Genomic DNA, 26,597 nt, shown 5'->3' on the forward strand with positions numbered 1-26,597 from the left:
CCTTATCTTCCTTAAATAAATGGTCTTGTATTTTCTGAAGCGTATGTTTAGGACAAACTTCTTCCATCACTTATTAGTAGGGTTTCTCTCCAGTACGTGCTCTCTGTCTAATAAGGTGAGAGCTCAGATTAGAGCCTTTGCCACTTCTCCAGTACGAATTCTCTGATGTTGAGTAAGACGTGAGTGCTTCATGAAGGTTTTTCCACATTCTTTACATTTCTAAGGTTTCTCTACAGTATGAATTCTCTGATGGTGAGTAAGACGTGAGTGCTTTGAAGGCTTTTCCACATTCTTTACATTTCTAAGGTTTCTCTCCAGTATGAATTCTCTGATGGTAAGTTAGACCTGAGTGCCTGCTAAAGTCTTTGCCACAATCCTTACATTTATAAGGCCTCTCCCCAGTATGAATTCTCTGGTGTTGAGTAAGATTTGAGTGCTGACTGAAGGCTTTTCTGCATTCTATACATTTATAAGGCTTCTCTCCAGTGTGAATTCGGTGGTGTTGAGTAAGAGTTGAGTAGTAACTGAAGGCTTTTCCACATTCTTTACATTTATAAGGCTTCTCTCCAGTATGAATTATCTGGTGTTCAGTAAGAGTTGAACGGTAACTGAAGGCTTTTCCACATTCTTTACATTTATAAGATTTCTCTCCAGTATGAATTAGTTGATGTTTAGTAAGACATGAGTGGTGTCTAAACGCTTTGCCACAATCCTCACATTTGTAAGGCCTCTCTCCAGTATGAATTCTCTGATGGCGAGTAAGACGTGAGTGCTTGCTAAAGTCTTTGCCACAACACTTACATTTATAAGGCCTATCTCCAGTATGAATTCTCTGGTGTTGATTAAGAGTTGAGTAGTGAGTGAAGGCTTTTCTGCATTCTTTACATTTATAAGGCTTCTCTCCAGTATGAATTCGCTGGTGTTCATAAAGAGCTGAGTAGTAACTGAAGGCTTTTCCACATTCTTTGCATTTATAAGGCTTCTCTCCAGTATGAATTCGCTGGTGTTGAGTAAGAGTTGAGCAGCGACTGAAGGCTTTTCCGCATTCTTTACATTTATAAGGCGTCTCTCCAGAATGAATTCGCTGGTGTTCTTGAAGAGCTGAGTAGTAACTGAAGGCTTTTCCACATTCTTTACATTTATAAGGCTTCTCTCCAGTATGAATTCGCTGGTGTTGAGTAAGAGTTGAGCAGCGACTGAAGGCTTTTCCGCATTCTTTGCATTTAAAAGGTTTCTCTCCAGTATGAATTCTCTGGTGATCCGTAAGATATGACTTCTGAATAAAGGCTTTGCCACACTCTGTACATTTATAAGGCCTCTCCCCAGTGTGAATGCGCTGATGTCGACTAAGGTTTGAGTAACACATAAATGCTTTTTCACATTCTTTACATTCATAAGGTTTCTTGCCAGTGAGGATTTGCTGATCTTGACTAAGCTCTGAAATCTGCTTAGAGGTGTTGCCACACTCTGTGTATTTGAAAGGTTTCCATCCTGAATGAATTTTCCTGTGTCTACTTAGACTGGATGAGTTAGTAAAGGCTTTCTCACATTGCTTACACTTGTAACTTTTCTGTGGATTCTGAATACTCTGCCGTTGAGTGAGATTTGAAGACTGATTAGAGACATCACCATATTCACAATTGTAAGTCTTCTCTCCAGTATGTGTACACTCATTTAGTGGAAGACTTGATGTTTGGTAAATGATATTCCTCCATGTACTATTGTTAGAATCTTTGTCTGAAGATTGAGGTCCCTGATGTTTCATAGGGTGAGAGTCTTGTTCAGTTTTACACCAAGTTTCATTGCATGCATGGCTTCTCACTCCACCATAAATATTCTTGTAATTATTGGGGGTAGCGCTCTTACTTAAGGCCTGAGTCGTGTTATTACACGTGAGAAGTTGTTCCGTATTAACCGTATCATGATGTGTATTGAACAGTGATGGTGGGATTAACTCTTTTCCATTAATATCAACATTACACATTTTGGAATGGAGAGAAACAGTCTGTTGGTAGAAGAATAATGACCTCTTGGTCACAGATCCCTCAAGCTGATTATTTTGTGAATTTTCCCCATCATTTTTAAATTTCTGGTTTTCAGACGTGCTTGAATGTATGTGTAATCGAAGCCTCTGTTCAGAGTGGTTTGCATGAGTATTTGCAATAGAGACTGGATGACTTTCTAGATTTTTCACATTTCCCTTCAGAGAACATGTTGCAAAAACTGCTTAAAGCCTTTGGTTGAACAGATACACTTTTCTGCTGCTGTTGATAATTGAAATGGGTGTTTTCCACAGTTTGACTCATATTGGTCATTTCTTGTGGCAGTAATTTCCACATTGTGTGAAAGTGTCTTGGTTTCTTTCTGTCCATATAAACATCTTCTCGGTCTTTCACATACCCCCAAATATTCCTGGTCTTTCACTAAATGTTCGTTTCCAAGGTGAGCTCTTTCATATATTCCTAGGTTTGCTTTTTGGATTAAGTTTTCTAATCTTGGATTCTTTGACATCAAACCACAGATGTTGTGAGAAGACACAGCTGAAAGATATCAAATGAAAGTTTTCTTATCTACTGTTCCTATCTACAGGGCTGGTGTGAGCTCAGCTGGGACAGAAGGGGAGCCTCATTCTCTGTGGGAAGAGAACACGGCAACAGCCTGTGGCAGCAGGACAGAGTGAGACGTGTACACAAGGTACTGATGCCCAGCCCTGCCCACCCAGCCTGAGAGGGTATCTGCTGCTACAGACAAAGGCTGGGTGCTGAAATGTGGGGTCTGGAGAGCATAGCCAGGCAGAGGACTGCTGTGGGCTATGAGGAGACATCCTGAGGGGCCGGGGGTGAGGGAGGAGCTCTATAAGCTAGAATCTTATGGAGGAAGACTGACCACCAGGGAGCAGAGCGCCTTTGTTGACTGATGCCCAAAGGGAAGACCCACCATTGCAGCCCCTCTTCCCCTGTGCTGACCCCTCCTCTCCCAGCACTAGGAAGGGCCACCACCCAGGTGGGCTCTATTGAGCTCCAGCCACAGCCTCCCCCCATGCACCTCCTCCACAATCAGCAGACTCCTATGCTCTGGGGCAGCTTCTGGAGCAGACACCTGTGGGTGGCCCACACACATAGAAGGAGCTGAAAGCTCAGCTGATCCCCAGGGTTAAGGAAGGAAAACTGAAGTCTCTCCTCACGGTTACACAAACCATGCTTTTATACCTGCAACTGGCTTTGTCAACTCAGCCCATACAGAACATCTAAATGGACAACCAGGGCTCCTCCATCATGGGAGGTGTAGCTTTAGCAGCTGTAGACTTTGTGGGGATGTATACTAAGGGGTGGGGCCAGGACAGAGTCTGAGCTGCCCCCATAGCACCACAGCAGGTCCAGCTCCATGAATGCAATTCTGGGACCTGAGTTCACTGGATTTCTGCTGGTGTTCCAGTGAAAACAACATCTGAGGAGGCACATCTCTCTGCTTTCACAAACAGTTTATGTAAATCTCTAAAAGTGAAAGCTGCTGGCACCAGAGTAATGTGCCAGCATGCCCATGGTTGAAGGGGGGCCAATGCAGTGCCAACATGGGGTCACATGAGACTCACACAGTGCATGAGCACACCCCAAGGTGAACATCCCCAGAGGAGCAATGCTTAGTGGCTTCTCTCCCAGTGGGTGTCCTCCAATCCTACCTGCCTTGACTACAGATCAGAATCACAGCGAAGAAACACATCTGGGGCTCTTCTCCACAAACCAAGAAGCAGACCCCACCCCTAACAGACCAGTGACAACCATAGAGCCAAGGGGAAATTCCCCTCAATATTTTGGGGAGGCTCGGGTCACAATAACAGCAATCAAAGCCCAGATCAAGGGGATAAGGGTACAAGCCTGTGGACCAACCTCACCCCCTAGGGGGAAGACAACAGAGCAAGAGGAGCTAGGATCCTGCAGCCTGTAGAACAGACCACAAACCCAGAAAATTTGACAAAATGGGACAACAAAGAAGTATGGTGTAGAGGAAGGAGCAAGACAAAAAGCTACAAGAACCACTAAATGAAGAAGAGACAGGCAGTCTAATGATTACTGTTCCACTTAAGTCATCTTAAATGCTGATGCCACTAGGTGCCCTCTAATTCTTTAATCCACTTTTTATTTTAGCACGTTCTATATGATGTTTCAATATAAAAATCATAAATGATACTGACATAGGTCTAAACAGAAAGTGAGGACATGTAGGACAAAGTCTGTGGAAGTTGATAACAAGATTCATTAAATAAAGAAGCAGTTCTTGAGAAGTTAAGAAATGAGACTTTCAAAGTATGGTGTGAACACTATCAATGCTCTCTGGAGATCGAATTGGGAAGGAAATCTTAAAAAGAGTAGATATCTATATGTAAAATGAATTCTTTTTGCAGTACAACATTGTAAATGAGTTATACTCCAATAAGAACTTTTTAAAAAGATTCTATTATCTAAACATTATACTAGTTTGAAACCATTAAAAATATGGTGGAAAACCTTTTAAGCTCTAATGCCAATTTATTTGAAAATTCTTTGAGTTAATTGAATATATTTAAGTCTTTTCAGTTCAGTTCAATTCAGTTAAGTCCTTTAGCATTGAGGAATTGGGGCAGATACACTTAACATTTCATATGAATTCATATGAAGAAAAGAGAAACTTTGAAGTAATCCTGAGATTGGCATTCTTTATCTTTAGGGAGGTTTTGGTTTATACAGTGAAGAAATTACTTGAATTTAAAATTTATAAGATCATACTTGTACCTTCCAGTGTTTTAGAAATTATGTCAGGAAAAAAAACAAATACCACAAACTCTGTCCCCAATATTCCTAGAACTTTGGCAGTATGTCCTCAATTCCGCTCACACACTGTCATCTAGAGGTAGAAATTTTAATAGGAGCGTCTTAGAGTTTTTCAGAAGTGTTCAGTTTTCCGAGGGGCCCCCTGCCCCCCACGAAATGGAATAGTAATCGATTCATGCAGGTTGTCACAGGCCAAGAGAAGGATTTCAGTTCTCACTCTGATTGAGAAAAGTAATCACTGGAGATGACTTCAGGAATGATTTAAATGACAGAATGGGGCAGGTTATATCCACCTTTGACAGCAACAGAAAGAAACCCAGACTTCTCTAAAATCATTTCCACTGAAGCAGATCTTCCCAAACCACATGACAAAGGTGAATTCCTCACTAATTCTTGGACCTGTCGTGGAGTGGTCGGCTCCATCCATTGGCCCCTACCTGTGTATACGGCTGGTGTCTCCAGTCTCCTTACATCCCAGGGAGTCTTCATTTGCTCCAGAAAGGTGACCAGGTCTGGCTTAGAGACCACAAGACCTGCTATCAGGAAAAGGAATATTCGTTTTGCTAGAGATTCATCAGTTTCCAATCTAATATGTATTCAAGTGAGAAGAAAAGGCACATGTGCTAAGTCACGACAGTCACATCTGACTCTTTGCCGCCCTATAGACTGTAGCCCGCCAGGGTCCTCTGTCCATGGGAGTGTCCAGGCAAAAATAGAGTGGGTTGCCATGTCCGCCTCCAGGAATACTTCCCAACCCAAGGATGAAACCCATTTCTTTTATGTCTCCTGCATTGGCAGGCAGGTTCTTTACCACTAGTGCCACCTGGGAAGCCCAGAGAAGGCATGGTAGAATGTTAATACAGCCTAGAACTAAAGTATTTGGGGACATAATTTCCTAAGCTGTATTAACATTCCCTGGTAGCTCAGCTGGTAAAGAAGCCACCTGCACTGTGGGAGACCTGTGTTTGATGCCTGGGTTGGGAAGATCCTCTGGAAAGGGAACGGCTACCCACTCCAGTATTCTGCCCTGGAGAATTCCATGGACTATTCCATAGGCTCGCGAAAAGTCAGACATGACTGTTACCTTCCTCATTACATTATTACATTATTAACATTCTAAAGAAGGCATGCTTGAATGTTATTATAGCCTAGAAAATTATATCCCCAAATACTTTATCGAAGCACTTTTCTAACTAACAAATACATAAAGAAAAGATCTTGAGATTCTAGTCAAGTACTACTAACGCCAAAGTAAGTAAGTAGGAGATATCTGATTTATAAAGGAGAGTGGCACCCTTTTATACCACAGAACCTACAGAATTAGCACTAACCTAGAAGAAGGAGGCAGATTCCATCAAGGAAAAGTGAGAATCATAATGAATCATCATGAAGTCTTCTTTCTCAACTCATAAATATCCATTTTCCCATAGAAAGCAGGGATCTGAAACTATTATAAGGAGCAGAAGATTCTAGGAGACATTCTAGAAATGCAGGAACCAAACCCCAGTGGGTAGAGAAGGGATTCTGGAAGGCAGTTATCCTCACTCAAGGAGGCCAGGTTGCTGTAGTTCTCTAACATCACGTCCCTGTACAATTCTCGCTGCCCGAGGTCCAGGCATTTCCACTCCTCTTCAGTGAAGTCTATGGCCACATCCTGGAATGTCAGCCGTCCCTGAAATGCAAAGTACAGGTTCCATGTGGTCATGGGAAGACTTCCTAATGTGATCCAAGAGGAAACCAGCAAGAGAAATGGTTTTGATTTAGGAGAATATCTGGTGTTACACAAGAATATAATTTTTAGACAGTAATATTTTCTACCACATTTTTAGCCCCAAGAAAAGAGGATGAGATACAATCCACGAACCACTACAGAAATCATTCTGATTTGAAAGAGAAATCATATGATCAGATCGACATTGGCATAGTTATTTCTGAGTGTTGTACTCAGTTGACAGACAATAAACTGTCTATCAAAAGAAACAGGAAATATTTTTACACAGCACTTCCTGATCCAAATGTTCTGGAGTGGGCTCAGTGTGCCACATTTTTCACAAGCTTATTTGAACGAGTAAAGTTGAAAATCTACTCCATGAGTGACAATGTGTGAACAGCAATGAGGTAGAATAGTAAGAAAAGAATTCACATTTAACTTTGAACTTTAAGTGCTTTACAGATTTTACAGGTCTGATAGGATAGTAATCTCGGCAGCAAGAATCATTTTAACAATCTGGTATATACTACTTTCTGACAGTTTTCAGAGACTTGAATGTATAACAGAAATAATTTAAAATCAATAATGTTGCGGTATCATCTTTTGGCAAATATTTTAGCAAACATTCTTTAAATGACAACTTAAGGGACGGGGGAGCCTGGTGGGTTTCCGTCTATGGGGTCGCACAGAGTCGGACACAACTGGAGCCACCTAGTAGCAGCAGCAACTTTTACTTCAGTTTGTGACTCTAGACTTTAATCAAACATAGACAAATGCACAGAGCTAACTCTCATGAAAGTTTATAGAAATTTCTGTATTTGTAAATAATGCTAAAAACAAGAAAAGTATTAGTCACTCAGTCCTGTCCTACTCTTACCAAGCCCAGGGACTGTAGCTTGCCACGCTTCTCTGTCCATGGGATTCTCAAGGCACGAATACTGGAGTGGGTAGCTATTCCCTGCTTCACGGAATCTTCAAGAAAGAAAAACAAAAAATCAATCAAATGATGTTAACATGTTCATGCATACAGACATACACTAAAATGGGACTGTGTACTTATTAAGAGACAAATTGTCATGTCAATAAAATCAGGATAATTTTTAACTGACTGAAAATGTACATAAATATTTGAGGATGACATTGTTAGGTAGGTAGAATAGGGAAAAGGAGTCCAAAATGGCGGTGGCTAAAAGTCAAGGAAGGTCAAGGAAGGTCCAAGGACCAGGAGTGGGATGCCACTGCCTTCTCCTGAAAAAACAGCACTCCTGGCTAAACCCAATTTGCATAGGGCAGGCCCAGGTCGAGGGAAAATCATATAAAAGCAGGAGCCAAAGTGCTTTCTCTCTCTCTTTCTCTCCTGCGTTCGTTCCCTCTTCCTCTCTTTCTCCCTCCCTCCCGCACTCCTCCAATCTCTTCTCTTCACATCCTTGGGTTGGCTGCCCTCACGCTTCAAGGATGGATTCTCGTGCTATCTTCTAAATAAAATAGAGCTGTAACACTGATTTGCCTAAGAGCTAAAACACGGTTTGTCCAAGACCCAAAGACTGTGATGCGCCAAAGGCTTTAATGTCTCTCACTCCAAATCTTTGTTGTGACGAGACAAAGTACCGAGGTACATACACTCATGTGACAATATTATTTTAATTTTTTAAAATAGACTAGGCTGCAGACATACACAGTGATTAGAAAAATAGACAGCTTTGGTTCTGAATTTTTTAATTACCTCAAAAAACTACCATTTGCATGGAACTATATTTTAAAAATTAGCACAGCTGAACATAGATAAGCAGTAATATGATTCTTGTAAACATTTTGGAAAATGCTGAAATGTGATGAGACTCTATCTATCTGTGATGTGAGAGTGGAGTGTACTGGAAATGATCAGACCTGGGCTTGAGTGATGAAAATCCCCACTCCCAAATCCCAGCATCTCTATTAAACACACAGGAGTGTTCTCAACTACAAACTGGCACTTTCCGAAAGCATTGCCAGCGACTGAACAAGACGTTTTAGAAGTAACACCCAAAAAAGATGTCCTTTTCATTATAGGGGACTGGAATGCAAAAGTAGGAAGTCAAGAAACACCTGCAGTAACAGGCAAATTTGGCCTTGGAATGCGGAATAAAGCAGGGCAAAGACTAACAGATTTTGCCAAGAAAATGCACTGGTCATAGCAAACACCCTCTTCCAACAACACAAGAGAAGACTCTACACATGGACATCACCAGATGTCAACAGCAAAATCAGATTGATTATATTCTTTGCATCCAAAGATGGACAAGCTCTATACAGTCAATAAAAACAAGACCAGGATCTGACTGTGGCTCAGATCATGAACTCCTTATTACCAAATTCAGACTGAAATTGAAGAAAGCAGGGAAAATGACTAGACCATACAGGTATGACCTAAATCAAATCCCTTATGATTTTACAGTGGAAGTGAGAAATAGACTTAAGGGCCTAGTTCTGATAGAGTGCCTGATGATCTATGGAATGAGGTTCATGATATTGTACAAGAGACAAGGATCAAGACCATCCCCATGGAAAAGGAATGCAAAAAAGCGAAATGGCTGTCTCGGGAGACTTACAAATAGCTGTGAAAGAAGGGAAGAGAAAAGCAAAGGAGAAAAGGAAAGATATAAGCATCTGAATGCAGAGTTCCAAAGAATAGCAAGAAGAGATTAAGAAAGCCTTCTTCAGAGAGATCATTGCAAAGAAATAGAGGAAAAGAACAGAATGGGAAAGACTAGAGATCTCTTCAAGAAAATCAGAGATACCAAGGGAACATTTCATGCAAAGATGGGCTTGATAAAGGACAGAAATGGTATGGACCTACAGAAGCAGAAAATATTAAGAAGAAGTGGCAAGAATCCACAGAAGAACTGTACAAAAAAGATCTTCACGACCTGGATAATCAAGATTGTGTGATCACTCATCTAGAGCCAGACATCCTGGAATGTGAAGTCAAGTGGGCCTTAGAAAGCATCACTAGGAACAAAACTAGTGGAGGTGATGGAATTCCAGTTGAGCTGTTTCAAATGAAAGATGATGCTGTGAAAGTGCTGCACTCAATATGCCAGCAAATCTGGAAAACTCAGCAGTGGCCATAGGACTGGAAAAGGGTCATCTTCATTCATATCCCAAAGAAAGGCAATGCCAAAGAATGCTCGAACTACCGCACAATTGCACTCATCTCACATGCTAGTAAAGTAATGCTCAAAATTCTCCAAGCCACGTTTCAGCAATACATGAACCGTGAACTTCCTGATGTTCAAGCTGGTTTTGGAAAAGGCAGAGGAACCAGAGATCAAATTGTCAACATCCGATGGATCATGGAAAAAGCTAGAGAGTTCCAGAAAAAACATCTATTTCTGCTTTATTGACTATGCCAAAGCCTTTGACTGTGTGGATCAGAATAAACTGTGGAAAATTCTGAAAGAGATGGGAATACCAGACCACCTGACCTGCCTCTTAAGGAAATCGGTATGCACGTCTGGAAGTAACACTTAGAACTGGACTTGGAGCATCAGACTGGTTCCAAATAGGAAAAGGAGTGCGTCAAGACTGTATATGTCACCCTGCTTATTCAACCTCTATGCAGAGAACATCATGAGAAACGCTGGACTGAAGAAACACAAGCTGGAGTCAAGATTGCCAGGAGAAATATCAATAACGTCAGATATGCAGATGACACCACCCTTATGGCAGAAAGTGAAGAGGAACTAAAAAGCCTCTTGATGAAAGTGAAAGAGGAGAGCGAAAATGTTGGCTTGAAGCTCAACATTCAGAAAACAAAGGTCATGGCATCCGGTCCCATCACTTCATGAGAAATAGATGGGGAAACAGTGGAAATAGTCTCAGACTGTATTCTTTGGGGCTCTAAAATCACTGTAGATGGTGACTGCATCCATGAAATTAAAAGACGCTTACTCCTTGGAGGAAACGTTATGACCAAACTAGATAGCATATTTAAAAGCAGAGACATTACTTTTCTGACTGAGGTTCGTCTAGTCAAGGCTATGGTTTTTCCTGTGGTCATGTATGGATGTGAGAGTTGGACTGTGAAGAAGGCTGAGTGCTGAAGAATTGATGCTTTTGAACTGCAGTGTTGGAGAAGACTCTTGAGAGTCCCTTAGACTTCAAGGAGATCCAACCAGTCCATTCTGAAGAAGATCAGCCCTGGGATTTCTTTGGAAGGAATGATGCTAAAGCTGAAACTCCAGTGCTTTGGCCACCTCATGTGAAGAGCTGACTCATTGGAAAAGACTCTGATGCTGGGAGGGATTGGGGGCAGGAGGAGAAGTGGACGACAGAGGATGAGATGCCTGGATGGCATCACTGACTCGATGGATGTGAGTCTAAGTGAACTCCGGGAGTTGTTGATGGATAGGGAAGCCTGGCAGGCTGTGATTCATGGGGTTGCAAAAAGTCAGAGATGGCTGAGTGACTGAACTGAACTGAGCAACAACAAGGGCGTTTGCCATCTGCCTCTGGGGAGAATGAACCCTATGGTGCTGCAACTGACTTCTGTCCCCTACTCGTAGTTTAGGGTGGATTGAGGCACTCTGCTCCAGGGAATCTGGTGGAACAGGTCTTTAGAGAGTCAGATATTTTCAGGAACTGCCTTCATGATCCCAATCCTTGCATCTCTTCATATCTAGAAAAGCACTAACCACTAAGTGATGAATTCAGTTCCTCACGACTGGCCAGAAAACTTTTGTAAAGTAAGTGCTTGGTTGCACTGAACTCCCCCTTCACTAAAGTCACATACTGACCTTCCCCCACTGGCTCTTTGGAGCAGTTTCTCAGAGTTCTCTGAGATGCTCTCTCCTGGGCTGCTGTCCTCATTTTGCCCCAAATAAAACTTAATGCCCATCTCTCAAACTGTGCATATGCCTTAGCTGACAGTGTTTATTTCTCAAAGCAGAGTAACTAAGAAGATACGGCATTTCCTCACTAACTGTGATAGGCATATCCATCATTTTTCTTTCCAAGACCCTTGTTCAAGACAAAAAATTTAAAAAATGAATTTCATAGCGTGGAAATCTCCCAGAAGCACCTGAACCAGTGAACATCAGAGGTCACGGGGTAAGAGTACATGTAAAAATGCATATCACTGCCAGGCTTCTTGGCAATATTAGGAAAACCACGATCTCAATGTACCATGAAAAATGTCAGCTTTCTGCAAGTTCCACCTCCTGTATACCTCCCATGATCTGTTGCTTAATAGTCCACTTAATTAGTATATTTTCCTTATCGGTATAGAGGATTGTCTCTGCTACTTTAACTTCTGAAAAATTCTGGAATGCTGAGTTCATTCTATAAACAAGGACATTTTCGTACTCCTGTTTTGGGAGCTGAATTGCATCCACACGTAAATTCATCACGGCATTTCCCCGACTTCTCTAAGATCCTAACACGGAACCACATCCCAGTGGGAATCACAGATACCAGAGCCTCCCTGGATTGATCTCTCACAAAGGGAATGTATTGAACATTGAAAGTCACTATTTCATGTTGAGAATTCATCATGCTCTATAGAAAGCCAGGATACACACAATGGAGAAAAGGCTCCGGAATATGAGGGAGACGAAACCTGAAGAGCTGGTTTTCACTATTAAAAAAAAGAAAAAAAAAAAAAAACAGGAAAAAATAAGAAGGTGATAACAAGCACTCCAGGCAGAAAACTTAGAAGCAGAGAACTAAAGGTTTGCAGATTCTCAGTCCAGGCATTTCAGGAGGAAAAGCAGACACAGCCCCACACCCGGGACAGGACAATTACCTGAGAAGCTGCCGTTTCCTCCTCTTCTTCCTCCTGCTCTGCGTCTTCTGTGGGGATACGACGTCTCAAACTCACATCTGCATGTTGAGAAAATACCTTCAAAAGCATCCATACAGCCGTTTAACCTGCAACTGCTGCAGTGAAAAAGAAGAAAACGTTTTCTTGTTTCTCTCACCCTTTTCTGAGCTCTTTGCTGACTTTCTCTGTTCCTGATCTGCAGTGGGTAATCAAGACTAACGTGATATGCTAATCACATCCTGCTGCTCCACTCTATTGGCAGATCTTCCCAGCTAGTTCATCTCCTTCCTTTTTGCATTACAGAGAGCAGGCCTCAGAACAATTCACTAGACACAATGGACCCTACTTCTGGGCTACCTGACTCAGCCTACCAGGGTTTTAAAAAAATGCAAGAGGAAGACCTGCATTCAGGAGCCCTGAGGGAAACCTCACATTTGGCACATCTGAGACCTCAGGAAGGGAGGATTTAGGGCGGGCACTTCTAGAAACAAAGGTCAACCTGATTCCCTGCGGAGGGGTCTTTTCTAGGATGGGTGTGGTGGTCCTCGCCTGTGCCTGCGCCCTTGGGGGAGGGGCAGGGAGACATGAGTGGTGGGAATCACCTGGGGGTCTTGGGTTCCTGCCAGGCTTTATTTGCAGACTTCTTCCCAAAGATCTCCTTTGTCCTTAGTTGTTTTCACCCCTCTCTGCAGCCTGGGGACACACGTTTTCACAAAATGATTTGCATTGTGACCACCTCTCTGCAGGTGTGGCACCTCCAACTTCAGAGACCAGGAACCTGGAGGTGATTCCAACACAGCTTTCTTTGAAAATAAACCAGAGGCAGCAGGAGGCCTGGCGAGCTGCAGTCTATGGGGTCACAAAAAGTAGGACAGGACTGAGCAGCTGAACTGAACTGAACTGAGCAGGACACGCTAGGTTAACAAGTGTGTGGGGGCAGAGACAAATGCCTTTGAAAATGATGCCCTAAATGCTATCTGATGACCAACCAAGGAAATAATGATCGGTGTTGTCGTTTAAGTTACATTAACACGAATTAACACGTGAGAGCGTTGTTCTACTTCCTGTGTGTTTTTCTAGGTTTTATGAATCAACTGCTACAGTTTGTTGTCTGTGCCATTTAGAGAGCTCTATTTTCTCACATTTTTAAAGTACAATGACTAAGGAAAAATTAAAGTTAGAAGCATGTCCATCTTTCTAATATTATATATTCTAAAAAATATTCCGTGTGCATGCACCAGTACCAACTTTGTAGAAGATTTCGTTTCACAGCAGAGTTGAGAATAAGGTATAGACGTTTGCCATACGCATATAACTCTTGTTCCCACACGTGGACAATCTCCCTTCTTACCTTTCCCCACCAGAGTGAGCATTTGTTACCACTGATGAATCTACAAGGACAGTAAATACATAAACTCTTTAGTTTACCCTTATGTTTCTCTTTTAGGGATGTGCACTCCATACCTCTGGATAAATGTATAATAATATGTGTCCATCACAACAGTTTAACACAAATTATTTCACGGTCCTGAAAGTTCTCTAGATTTAGGATATTTATAATCCTTCCTTTGAAACTGATGGCAACCACAGACCTTTTTAATCTCTTCTATATTTCCTACGAGATTCCCAGGTGACTGAGTGGGAATAACTTTCTACCTGCCAATGCAGGACATCCAGGTGATGCGGGTTTGATCCTTGGGTCAGGAAGATCCCCTGGAGGAAGAAATGGAAACCCACTCTAGTATCCTTTCCTAGGAAATCTATGGACAGAGGAACCTGGCAGGCTACAGCCCCTGGGCTCACAAAGACTCAGAGACCACTGAGCACATATGAGCATTTACCTACACCAAAGTGTCATATTGTAAAATTCCTACTTTCTGTAGCATTTTTGAATGGGCTTCTTTCACTTCATAAAATGCATGCCACGATTGTCCATGTATTTTATGCCTTGAAAGGTTAACATCCCAAAGCTTAAGAACTATCTTTGAGCCTATATTCCTGCTCACTAAATAAGTTCATCAACACCATTTTTTTAGATTCCATGTATATCTGTTATGACAATATTTGTCCAAATATAGAGAACAGATGTGTGGACACGGTAGGAGAAGAGGGGGACAAACTGAAGAGCCTTCCTGACACGCATACACTACCATGGCTGAAATGCTGGAGAAGACTCTTGCGAGGCCCTTGGACTGCACGGAGATCCAGCCAGTCCATCCTAAGGGAGATCAGTCCTGGGTGTTCATTGGAAGGACTGATGCTGAAGTTGAAACTCCAGTCCTTTGGCCACCTCATGTGAAAAGCTGACTCATTTGAAAAGCCTCTGATGCTGGGAATGATTGAAGTGGGGAGGAGAAGAGGACGACCGAGGATGAGATGGTTGGATGGCATCATCGACTCAGTGGACATGAGTTTGAGTAAACCCTGCGAGTTGGTGATGGACAGGGAGGCCTGGCGTGCTGCAGTCCATGGGGTCGCAAACACTTGGACATGACTGAGCAAGTGAAATGAACTAACTGATGGTTAAAACAGGGAGCTAGTGGGAAGCTGCTGGATAGCACAGGGAGCTCAGCTTGGTGCTCTTGCTGACCAGAGAGGTGAATTGGAGATCACAGGAGGGAGGTTCAAGAGGGAGCAGATTCATGTATACTTATGGCTGATTGATGATGTCGTACAGCAGAAACTAACACAACATTGTAAAGCAATTATATTCCAATACAAATTATACATGCATCTCAAAAGGAAAAAAGCTAAACAGACAGGTCACCCAGTGGTGGAGAACCCATCTGACAGTGCAGGGGATGTGGGATTGATCCCTGGTCCAGGAATACTCCACACGCATTGGGGCAGCTAAGCCTGTGTGCCACAACTGCTGAGCCTGGGTGGGGCAACTTGCTCTTTTAGATGGGCAAGAGGGAAATGAAAGATGCTCACCAGCGCTAAACAATAAGAAATGCAAAACAAAGCTACAATGATGCGTCATCTCATGCCAGTCAGAATAACAGTTAGCAAAACGCCCACTAATATCGTAAACGCTGACGAGGCTTGGAGATCAGGGAACCTCCTACACAGCTGGAGGGAATGTAAACTGGGGCAGTCACAGGGCGAGGACAGTGTGGAAGTTCCTTAAAAAATGTAACCTCCTAACATTTAAGGAAATGAATTCCATGAAAAATAGACAAAACAGATTAATTGACAAATTGACAAGTTTTGCAGTTTTTAGTCAATCATCTGCAAGTCTAAAATGACCAGTTTTGATCTAGCATTTCTAAATTCTCCCAGTTAAATGTGTATGAATACACATACACTCACATATTCCTTCTTGGTTTTCTCACTGCTAACGTGTATACCTTCAGATATTTATATATTGTATTCAATGTGTGTTATATAAATTATATGATGTATATATCTTCAGATATTTATATCTTGCATTCAAAGTATGCCAAGGCCATGAGAAAACAGTTCCTTTAAGCCTAGACAAGAAACTTGTGCTAAGAATTATACAGGGGAAGATTTTATAAATCTTGGTTCAGAACTTTCCCATCATGGCTTTTAATTATGCTTTTTGTGACTTTGTTAAATTGACATTTGCTTAAATGAGCCCCTGAAAAGTTTCAGGTAACAGAAGAACCAAGGACAATTGAAGTAGATGAGTTTATGACTCTAGGTCCTGAGAGAATTCACAGGAAGCCTTGAGGGCCCCTGAGGAAGGTCAAGGCTAGAACCAAGCAGAGAAAGCTCCAGTACTTGGGGTTGAGGCCTTTCTAAGGGACCCTGGGTGAAGGGCTGTGGGCTCCCCAGGCTGAGTGTGGATCGGTCCATTCAAACCAGAGGAGTAGGATTCTGGTGAGCTCTGAGGGTGTCATTGAAGGGAGGCCTGTGAAGTAGACCCTGGGGTTTGGCAAGACTGCTGGTCTCCAGGAAGGGGGTCATCTAGTGGAGGTGCTCACAGGATTGGCTGGTATGAGTTCAAGGACCTTCAGGCTGCCTGCTGCCTGGACAGACGCTGAGGCAGCAACAGCACGGAGCACTCAGGGAAGGTCTTAGCCATACTCTGCATGATCCTTCTTATTCAAACCTTCACAATGTCCGAGTAGTTTCAAAATGGGAAAGGAGATACAACATAGAAATGGTGGGAAATATATGAATTTATGAGAGTTTAACACCAGTAAGGAACTAATTTCTACAGATGCCATCCCCTGTGCTACAAATAGTTTCTTATAACGTTATCTTTCCTGCAACCTTAAACAGGTGGGAGAGGTTAATGCTGGTGGTGCGTTCACCCTTCCTTCATTCCACATCAACTGTAACACGAAAAAACCCTTCACTTTTATTAATGAACATACATTAATTTTACACAGATGGAATAAAACTTTTTACAACGGTTGTTTGATCCTTGATTAAAATACAGATTACAAGCTTCTAAATACTTTCCTGTGTCTCTGATGAAATGATCTGTGAATGTGATTTATGCGGTTTACAAAATGGGGGCTAATGTAGTAAACATGGATGGACATTAATTATATTAATATGACTTTTCCAGAAAGAGTTTTCTATACTTACATCAGGTAGAAGAGAAGGTGTCCTTACTTCAAGCCTGCCAGGTATTATGCATGATTTCTCGATGTTGATGTTATAAAGAGACTTTCGATTTTAATGAACAATAAAATGGTTTATGTTTATGTTTAAAAAGCAATTGCCATAATTATTGAAAACTAAGAGCAAACTTCCAGCTTACTTTGAATTATTTCCTGAACACTTACATCATGGTGACAACACAGATGTTTGACATCAGCGACAAATACCTCCATTTAGAGGTTTAGTGTGCATATCAGATTACTGTGTTCTTAATCTTATAAATTGGAGAATAAATATAAATGATTCCTACCTAATATAGAAGGGCTTCTCTTACAATTGAGGTAACAACATCAAAAACAGATGTTCATATATACAGTAGAAACAAAGCACAGCATAGTAACTTGAGAGTTGAATGACATGTGTTTTGGTTCCTTAATGATCTCAAATAATGTCAATATAAACAAGGATACATGATTAATAATCATACCTCTGAAAATATCCACCCCTTCATCTTGTGATCCAAACTAACATATCAATTTAGTACATGTTTTAAATATGGAATACTTGCTACAGTATTTCTGTTTAGAGTAATTCAACAAAAGTGGTACCAATGAAATGCTTTCTAGTATGAATTCTCTGGCATTGATTTACTTCTGATGTTTGATTAAACTCTTGTCTATATTTTTTGCATTTCATTCATGTATCTTTCCAAAGTAAACACTCGTTGTTTCAAAATTGTATATTTAGGACCAGCCTTTTTTATCAGTGACTCATTTCTAGGGTTTCTCTGCAGTATGTATTCTCTGACGGGGAGTGAGGTGATGGCCGTGACGGAATCCTTTACCACATTTCTTACATGTCTAACATTTCTCTGCAGTATGAATTCTCTGATGTTGAGAAAGACCTGAACTCTGGGGAAAGGCTTTGCCACAGTCTGTACATTTATCAAGTCTCTCCCCAATATGGATTCGTTGATGTCGAGTAAGATGTGAACAATGGATAAAGGCTTTGCCACATTTTTTACATTTGTATGGTTTTTCCCCAGTATGAGTTCACTGAGGTACAGGAAGACTCAGATGCCAGTTAAAGGCTTTGCCACATTCTGTACATTTACAAGGTCTCGCCCCAGTGTGGATTTGTTGATGCTGAGTAAGAAGTGAATAACGGGTAAAGGATTTGCCACATTCTGTACCTTTATAAGGTCTCTCCCCAGTATGAATTCACTGATGTCCAGTTAAAGTTGAACTCTACTTAAAAGCCTTGCCACATGCTGTACATTTATATTTTGGCCATCTGATGTGAAAAGCTGACTCATTCGAAAAGACCCTGATGATGGGAGAGACTGAAGGCAGGAGGAGAAGGGGACGACAGAGGATGAGATGGTTGGATGGCATCACTGACTCAATGGACATGAGTTTGAATAAACTCCAGGAGTTGTTGATGAACAGGGAGACCTGTCGTGCTGTGGTTCATGGGGTCGCAAAGAGTTGGACACGACTGAGTGAACTGAACTGAGTCATGTCAATAAAATCAAGATTATTTTTAATGGGTTAAAATATATACATCTACTTGTGAGTGATATTCTCTGTATATTTTAAATACACTAGGGTGCAAACATATTCAATGGTATAAGATAAATTAGAGCTCTTGGTTCTGAAACTTTAATTTCTTGACAAACTGTATCATTTTGTTGAGCTGTATCTTAGAAATTCAACACAGGTGAAAACAGACTAGCACCAATATGATTATTGCAAATATTTTGAAAAAAAAATGTGAATAAGAAGACTATGTGTGATATGAGTGTGGAGTGTACTGGAAACATCACACCTGGGCTTCAGTGATGAAAATGCCCACTCCCAAAACACAGTGTCTATCATCAACAGAGTGAGCGTTCCTTTTCCAAAGTAAAGAGAAAACAAAAAGATGCCGAATTTCTCCATTAACTGTGAGGGTTTTCACACATTCCCCACTCCGTTTTTCCATAGGCTTGCTAAAGACAGAGAGGAAAAAATGAACTCCCTAGCCTGATAATCTCAGAGAAATCGCCAAAGCCAGTGGACAGCATCTGTCATGGTGTAAATGGATCACACGGAAGATGCACTATCAGAGCCTGGGCATTTAGGAAAAAATAAGGAAATTATAACTTGAACCTAACAAGCAGATATCAGTTTTATGCAAAATTCATTTTATATATACTTCCTCTGTTTTGTATCCTAACAGTGTGTTTAACTTGTAAGCCTTATCATTACAGAAGACAGTGTCTCCTAGTTTTCTATTTATTTCTGCGCATTTTCTGAAAAATTCTGGATCACTGAGTTGATTCAATATATAAGGGCATTTTCTAACTCCTAAAGAGCTGAATTGCATCCACGTCTGAACTCATCATGGCATTTCCCCTACTTCCCAAAGATCCCAACACTGAACCACATCCCAGTGGGAATCTCGGATACCAGTGCCTCTCCGTGTTGATCTCTCACTAAGGGAATATGTTCACCAGCTGAAAGTCACTCATTCAGGTTGGGAATTCATCATGTTCTATAGAAAGCCAGGATACAGGCAATGGAGAACAGGATCTGGGACACAAGGGAGAGGTGGTCTAAAGAGCCAGTCTTCACTATGATAAGAAGAAAAGGAAAAAATAAGAAGTGGATAACAAACACCCCAGGCAGAAAAAGTAGAAGCAGAGAACTAAAGGCTGGCAGATTCTCAGTCCAGGCATTTCAGGAGGAAAGCAGACACAGCCCCAGGCCCGGAACAGAGCATGTACCTGAGAAGCTGCCATTTCCTCCTCTTCTTCCTCCTGCTCTGTCTTCTCTGGGGATGTTATGCAGCAAACAAACCTCTGCACCTTGAGAAAATACCTTCAAAGGCATGCGCAGGGCTCCTTAACCTGCAACTACTTCACCTACAGACAGAAGGACTTGAAAACCTGAAAAGACCCACCTCTCCTGTCCTGTCTCAGGAGAGGTTCGGCAACAATCACCTCCTACCTGGAGACCAGCCTGTGAACTTATTTCCTGATTGTTCTCTCACCATAGAGAGCTCCTAACCCTCTGCTCACACAGATGATGTGAGCTGACTGCCTTCCCCAGTCCAAATCCAGCTAGACCAACCCTGCAGCCTCTCCTCAGACTGAAGCTGGTCCTCAGCTCTCACAGATGGACCAGGAGCCATGTCCTTAACAGAGGCCTCCCCTTAGAAGCCCCTGGAGCACTTCCTACACACCACACCGATGCCCCCACAGGACCAAGAGAGAACTCTGTGGGGCGGGCACCAGGGAGGTCCTTTCCTAACATTGGTCACGTGACTCTGATGGGAAACAGATGGAAATCACTTGGCCAATGGTTCAGATTCCTTCTGAAACATTTCAGTGAATATGAACCCCTCGCGGTCAGGTCCCCACTCTAAGAAGTTATGAATCTGCAGGTCTGAGATGGGGTCATTAAATACATCTTTAGCAAGTTCTCTGTTCTGATGCTTCTTCCCCAAGACCCACACTCAGGAGCCCTGAGCTTGAGCCTTCTCACTCAGCACAGCTGAGACATCTCAGGAGGGGAGAGTTTAGGGTGGGAATTTCTGAGGGAGGATAGGCTAGAACCAGGCAGAGAAAGCTCCAGTACTTGTGGTTCAGGCCTTTCTAAGGGACCCTGGGTGAAGTGCTGTGGGCTCCCCAGGCTGAGCGTGGATGGGTCCATTCAAACCAGAGGAGCAGGAATCTGGTGAGCTCTGAGGGTGTCATTGAAGGGGGGCCTGTGCAGTAGACCTTGGGGTTCAGGAAGACTGCTGACCTCAAGGAAGGGGGTCATCTAGTGGAGGTGCTCACAGGACTGGCTGCTGTGAGTTCAAGGACCTGCCGGCTGCCAGCTCCCCAGACAGACGCTGAGGCAGCAACAGCACGGGGCAGTCAGGGAAGCTCTCAACAATACTCTGTATGATCCTTCTTATTAGAACCATCACAATGTCCCTGCAGTTACAGAGAGGGGGAAAGAGTACAATGGATAAATGATGGGAAATACATGATCAAATTATATGAGGCTTAAGGGCAGTAACAGATGTCATCCCACTGTGCTACCTAATAGTTCACTGTTTTGCATTCTTCCCTGCAACCTTAAATAAGGTGGGATAGGTTAATGTCGGTGGTAGGTAAACACTTCATTCATTACACAGCAACTGCATCACCAGAAACCATGCACTTTTATTGATTAACATGTATGAATATCACACGTAGTCAGAATGAAACCTTTTACAATCCACTGTGTGACCCTTGATTAGAATACAGATTATAAGCATAGACAACGATTTCATTTTTCTGATACAATGGTCTGAGAGTTGCACTTTCTATGGTTACAAAAGGAAAGCTAATTATTTAAGCAAGAAGGCATAGATTAATTACATGATTTTTCTGGGAAGGGTTTCCCATACTTTTCCAGGGTATCAGAGAAATCTTTGTTTCAAACATGTCAATTAATATTCATGACTTCTGTTGATATTATAAAAATATATCAAATTTTCAGTCAACTGTCATTGTATTATCCTTAAAAAGCCAGTGACATTGAAAGTTTAGAACAAACCTCTGTCTGACTTTAATATGTGGAATTAGTCCCTGAACAATTACATCATGGTGACCTACAGGGTTGTTTGACACCAATGACAAACACCTCCATTAGATGTTCAGTGTACACGTTATATTACTACGTACTTAACTTCCTTATTAGAGAATAAATACCAATGGTTCCTACCTCAGATTGAAGGGATTTGCTTATCACTGAGTCAGCAACCATCAAAAACTTGAGTTCACATACACAGTAGAAAAAACTATAACATGTAGTACTTTGAAATTGACTTACTTTCATTTGGTTTTCATATAATCTCAAATATGTCAAAACAAGCAAGAATACATTGCTAATACTTGTACCACTCCACACACAACCCTTCATCCTGGGATCCATTCTCACATATCAATTTTCTCTGTGTTTTAACTATGGATTACTATCTACAGTAATTCCCCTTCAGAGGAAATTCAGGAAAGTGAAATTGATGAAATGCTTCCTAGTATACATTCTCTGGTATTAATTTAGAGTTGATTTTTATTACAACTTTCCTACTTTTCTTTGTACATCATCACATATCTTTCCTGCATAAATGCTCTCATGTTATCGAAAGTGTACATTTAGGACTAACCTCTTTCATCACTTATTACATTCCTAGAGTTTCTCTCCAGTACGTGCTCTCTGATGTCTAGTGAGGTGAGAGCTCTGATGAAAGCCTTTGCCACTTTCTTTACATTTAAGTTTTTGTTTTCTCTGAAGGATGAATTCTCTGATGATGACGAAGACTTGAGCTCTGGGTAAAGGCTTTGCCACATTCTTTACATCAGAATGGTCTCCAGTACAAATTCGCCAATGTTGAATAAAGCTAGGAATTTGGTTAAAGGCTTTGCCACAACCCTTATATTTTTAAGGGTTCTCTCCAGTATGAATTATCTGATGCCTATTAAGAGTTGAACTATGACTAAAGTTTTGCCACCCTCTGTGCATTTACAAGGCTTCTCCTCAGTATGAATTCACTTACGTTGAATAAATTTTGAGCAATGGATAAAGGCCTTGCCACATTCTGTACATTTAAGTCTTCTCTGCATTACCAACATGAATTTTCAAATGTCTAGCAAGAATGGATATCAGATTAATTTTTCCACATCACATATATTTATAAGGCTTTTCTCCAGTATGAATTTGCTGATGCTGAGTGAGATATGAGTACTGGTTAAAGGCTTTGCTACATTCTGTACATATGAAAGGTTGCCTTCCTGTATGAATTTTCCTATGTCTATTTAGATGTAATGGTTTAGCAAGACTTTACCACATTTATTACACTTGTTATGCTTCTGTGGATTTTGAATACTCTGCTGTTGAATAAGTTTTAAAGATTAATTTCTCTTATATAAAGAAAGATGTGATCATTGATAAAAGATATTCATACATTTATTACTTTTAAAATCATTGTCTGAAGATTGAGGTCCCTGATGTTTCATAAGACTTGAGTCTCAGTCAACATTACCCCCAGTTTCATTGCATGAAAATCTCCCTTCCCTATAGATATTCTTGTGATTGCTGGAGGTAGCGTTCTTGCTTAAAGCTTTCCTCATTTTATTACACATGAAAAATTCTTTCACATTGAGTATACTGTGATATGTCTTCAACCGTGATAGTTGGATTAGTCTCTTTCAAAATAAGCAACTTTGGAACAAAGAGAAGATAGCTGTTGGTTGAAGAATATTGAACTCTGGCTAAAAGATCCCTCAAATGGATTATGCTGGGAATTGTTAACCTAAATTTTAAATACCTGGTTTTCAGACATATTTTATTGTGTATTACCTGCATTCAGAAAGGTTTGAATGAGTATTTGCAGTATAGATTAGGTGACTTTCCAGATTTTCCATATTTCCTTTCAGAGAACATGTATGTTTCAAAAAAGCATGGGTCTTTGCTTACAAACATACACTTCTCAGCAGATATTAATGACTGAAATGGGCATATTTCCCAGTTTGGTTCATATCCTCCTTTTCTTTTGGCATTAATATTTATATTATGAGAAGCTATCCTCATTTGGTTATGTCCATCATAACATCCTCTCAGTATTTCACATGCCCTTTCATTAAATGTAAATTTCCAGTGTGAAATCTTTCATATATTGTTAACTTTTCTTGGGGAATAAATCTTCTAAGCCTGGCTTTTGGGGCATCAAACCCTGGATGTCACGAGAAGACACAGCTGAAAGCAAATAACAAGTTATTCCACCTCTTACTATTCTCACGGAATCTACTTTACAACTTACATAAAATTGATACTCGCTTAGCTAGGTTAGGAATAAAACAGACACAGGAGTCAAGACGGCAGAGGATTAGGAAGACGTGGAGTTCATCTCGCTCCACAGACACATCGAGAATACATCTGTCATGGAACAATATTCACAGAGCCCCTGCTGAACACGAGCAGAGGACCTTGACACCAAAAAGGACAAAAAAGATTCCCTCATAGCCAGGTAGGACCAAAGAAACAAGAAGGAAACTGGTGAGGAGAAGAAGTGAGATGGGACCTGCGACCCTTGGGGGAGCTCAGTGGGACAGAAGGAAGCCTCATTCTCTTATGGGAAGAGGAGGCAGTACACGCTAGAGGCAGGCAGGACAGAGTGAGACCTCTACAGATGGCACTAACCACAGCCCTGCTCCCCAAGCCTGAGAGGGGTGTTCACCGCTGCACACAAGGGCTGGGTGCTGGAATGTGGGGTTTGGAGAGCAGATCCAGGCAGAGGACTGGGGTTGGCTGCGAGGAGACATCCTGAGGGGGCAGGAGGGAGGGAGGAGCTCTGCAAACGGGAATGCTTGTGGAGGAAGCCTGAACCACCAGAGAAGCAGAGCAGCGTTGTTGAGTGATGCCCCAAGGGCAGGGCGGCCATCCCATCCTCTGTCCGCGTGTTCCAGCCTTTGCCTCACTAGGCACTAGCGAGGGCTCCCAGCACGGTCCGTTCAGTTCAGTCACTCAGTTGTGTCCGACTCTCTGCGACCCCATGGACTGCAGGGCGATCTCATGACCCCAGCTGCTGCCTCCTCCTCAGCAGTCTTAAATTTACAAAGCAAACATTTTCACCAATGCAAGGTGCCTACGAATTCTGTAATGCAGTTCTTCACACAAGTGTTTTTATTTTGCTGTGTTTTAGTAGATGTTTTGAATCTAAAATCTTAAATGATCTTGATATAAACTTAATCAGAAAGCAAGAACGTATGGGACACAGTCCTGGTAATCTTCATAACAAACAAGACAAACTTAACAAAGTAACAGTTCTTACGAAAACAAATAAGAATTGAGATCTTAAAATATGGTGGAATTTTTTTAAGTCTCAATTCTAGTTTAACACAGAGAACTCTACTCATTGCTCTGTGGTGACCTAAATGGTATGGAAATCTAAAATAGAGTGGATAAATATTATATATGTGCATGCTGCTAAGTCGCTTCAGTCACATCTGACTCTTTGCCACTCTATGGGCCGTAGCCCTCCAGGCTGCTCTGCCCATGGGATTCTCCAGGAAAAACTACTGTAGTGGGTGGCCATGCCCTCCTCCAGGGATTATACACACACACACACACACACACACATATATATATATATACATATATATATACATATAACTGATTTATTCTGCAGTACAGCATAACCTAACATCAACATTGTAAAGCAACTATACACAAATTATTGTTTTCATTAAAAAAATACTTTATATAATCTAACAAGTTTAATAGTGAGAATTAACCACAAACATTTAGGTGGTAAATGTTCTAATTTCCCAAGTCAACAATTTAAAAATTCCATGGGTTGAATAAATATAAAAGTATCTTAGGTTTGTGGAAATGGGGCAGATACATTTAACATTATTGACATTAGTTCGTACAAAGAAAAACCAAACTTTGAAGAAATCTTCAGGTTTGTATTTCTCACTGGAGGGAGGTCCCTTATGCAGTGCTGAGTGTGAGGTTTATCAAGTCATATGTGTAGTGTGCAGGGGATTGGAAAGTATAAAGCAGAAAGCAAATACTATCTGTCCCCAGTATTCCTAGAAGTTTGGCAGTTTGTCCCTGACTCCACTCTCACACTTCTGTCTAGAGACAGAACCAGAACATTTAAAAGGGCAAACATATGAGGAAAATATGAAAAGGGTTATATTTCATTTTCTTGGGCTCCAAAATCTATGCGGAAATTGACTGCAGCCAGGCATTGGAAGGACTCATGCTGAGGCTGAAACTCTAATACTTTGGCCACCTCGTGTGAAGTGTTGGCTCATTGGAAAAGACCCTGATGCTGGGAGGGATTGGAGGCAGGAGGAGAAGGGGACGACAGAGGATGAGATGGTTGGAAGGCATCACCAGCTCAATGGACATGGGTTTGGGTGGACTCCAGGAGTTGGTGATGGACAGGGAGGCCTGGCGTGCTGTGGTTCATGGGGTTGGAAAGAGTTGGACATGACTGAGCGACTGAACTGAACTGAACTGAGACACCAACCTTTTGTCTGGTGATGCAGAGTAACAGCACTTTTCTATCTGTCTTAACTATGGATTACTATCTACACTAATTCTCCTCCAGGAACTTCAGAAAAGAGAAAGTGATGAAATGCTTCCCTATACATTCTTTTTCTTTCTTTCTTTTTTAAACAGAAGCGCGACCGTTTCTTTATTAAATTGTACAAAAAAAAGACGAGGGGAGGGGGGCAGCTGTGGGGCTCGGCCCCAACCCTGGCCCCACCACGTCCTGGCGCTGTCTGAGAAAGGGATCTGAGGGAGGAGACCCAGGGATCAGGCAGGGTAGGGATGGGCAGGGCAGAATGACCTGAGGCTGGGATGCAGAGCTTAGGAAGGAGAGTCTACTGAAGGAGGGAGAGGCTGGCTGTGGGAAGGGCGGGAAGAGAGGAGGGAGAGGGAGGGGGTGACTGGGGACCAGCTGGGGAGCTCAGATGGAGCAGGTAAGGAGGTGGAAGATGGCAGTGAGGATGCAGGTGCGGCATGAGAAGGCTGGGGGGAGAGAGGGCGGCAACTCTGGCGCGGGGCCCAGAGCAGGGAGCCAGGTGAAGAGGGGTTGCCCGCGGCGCTCCCCACCCCCACCTCCGGGCCCCCAGCGGCCTCCCTCCACCCCCAGCCCACTGGCGGGGGGC

General features: G+C 42.0%; 1 protein-coding gene across 1 annotated transcript; it reads right to left on the reverse strand.

Annotated features, from left to right (window-relative positions):
- Positions 1-301: 301 nt before the first annotated feature.
- Positions 302-11,903, reverse strand: LOC138419580 (zinc finger protein 708-like). The gene is given in 8 exon segments (XM_069552443.1): positions 302-648; positions 886-1,316; positions 1,467-2,211; positions 2,214-2,540; positions 5,246-5,341; positions 6,354-6,480; positions 7,397-7,491; positions 11,726-11,903. Coding segments are annotated over 8 exon segments (2,346 nt in total).
- Positions 11,904-26,597: the final 14,694 nt, after the last annotated feature.

The sequence above is a fragment of the Ovis canadensis genome, chromosome 14, assembly GCF_042477335.2.
Source record: "Ovis canadensis isolate MfBH-ARS-UI-01 breed Bighorn chromosome 14, ARS-UI_OviCan_v2, whole genome shotgun sequence".
Taxonomy (NCBI): domain Eukaryota; kingdom Metazoa; phylum Chordata; class Mammalia; order Artiodactyla; family Bovidae; genus Ovis; species Ovis canadensis.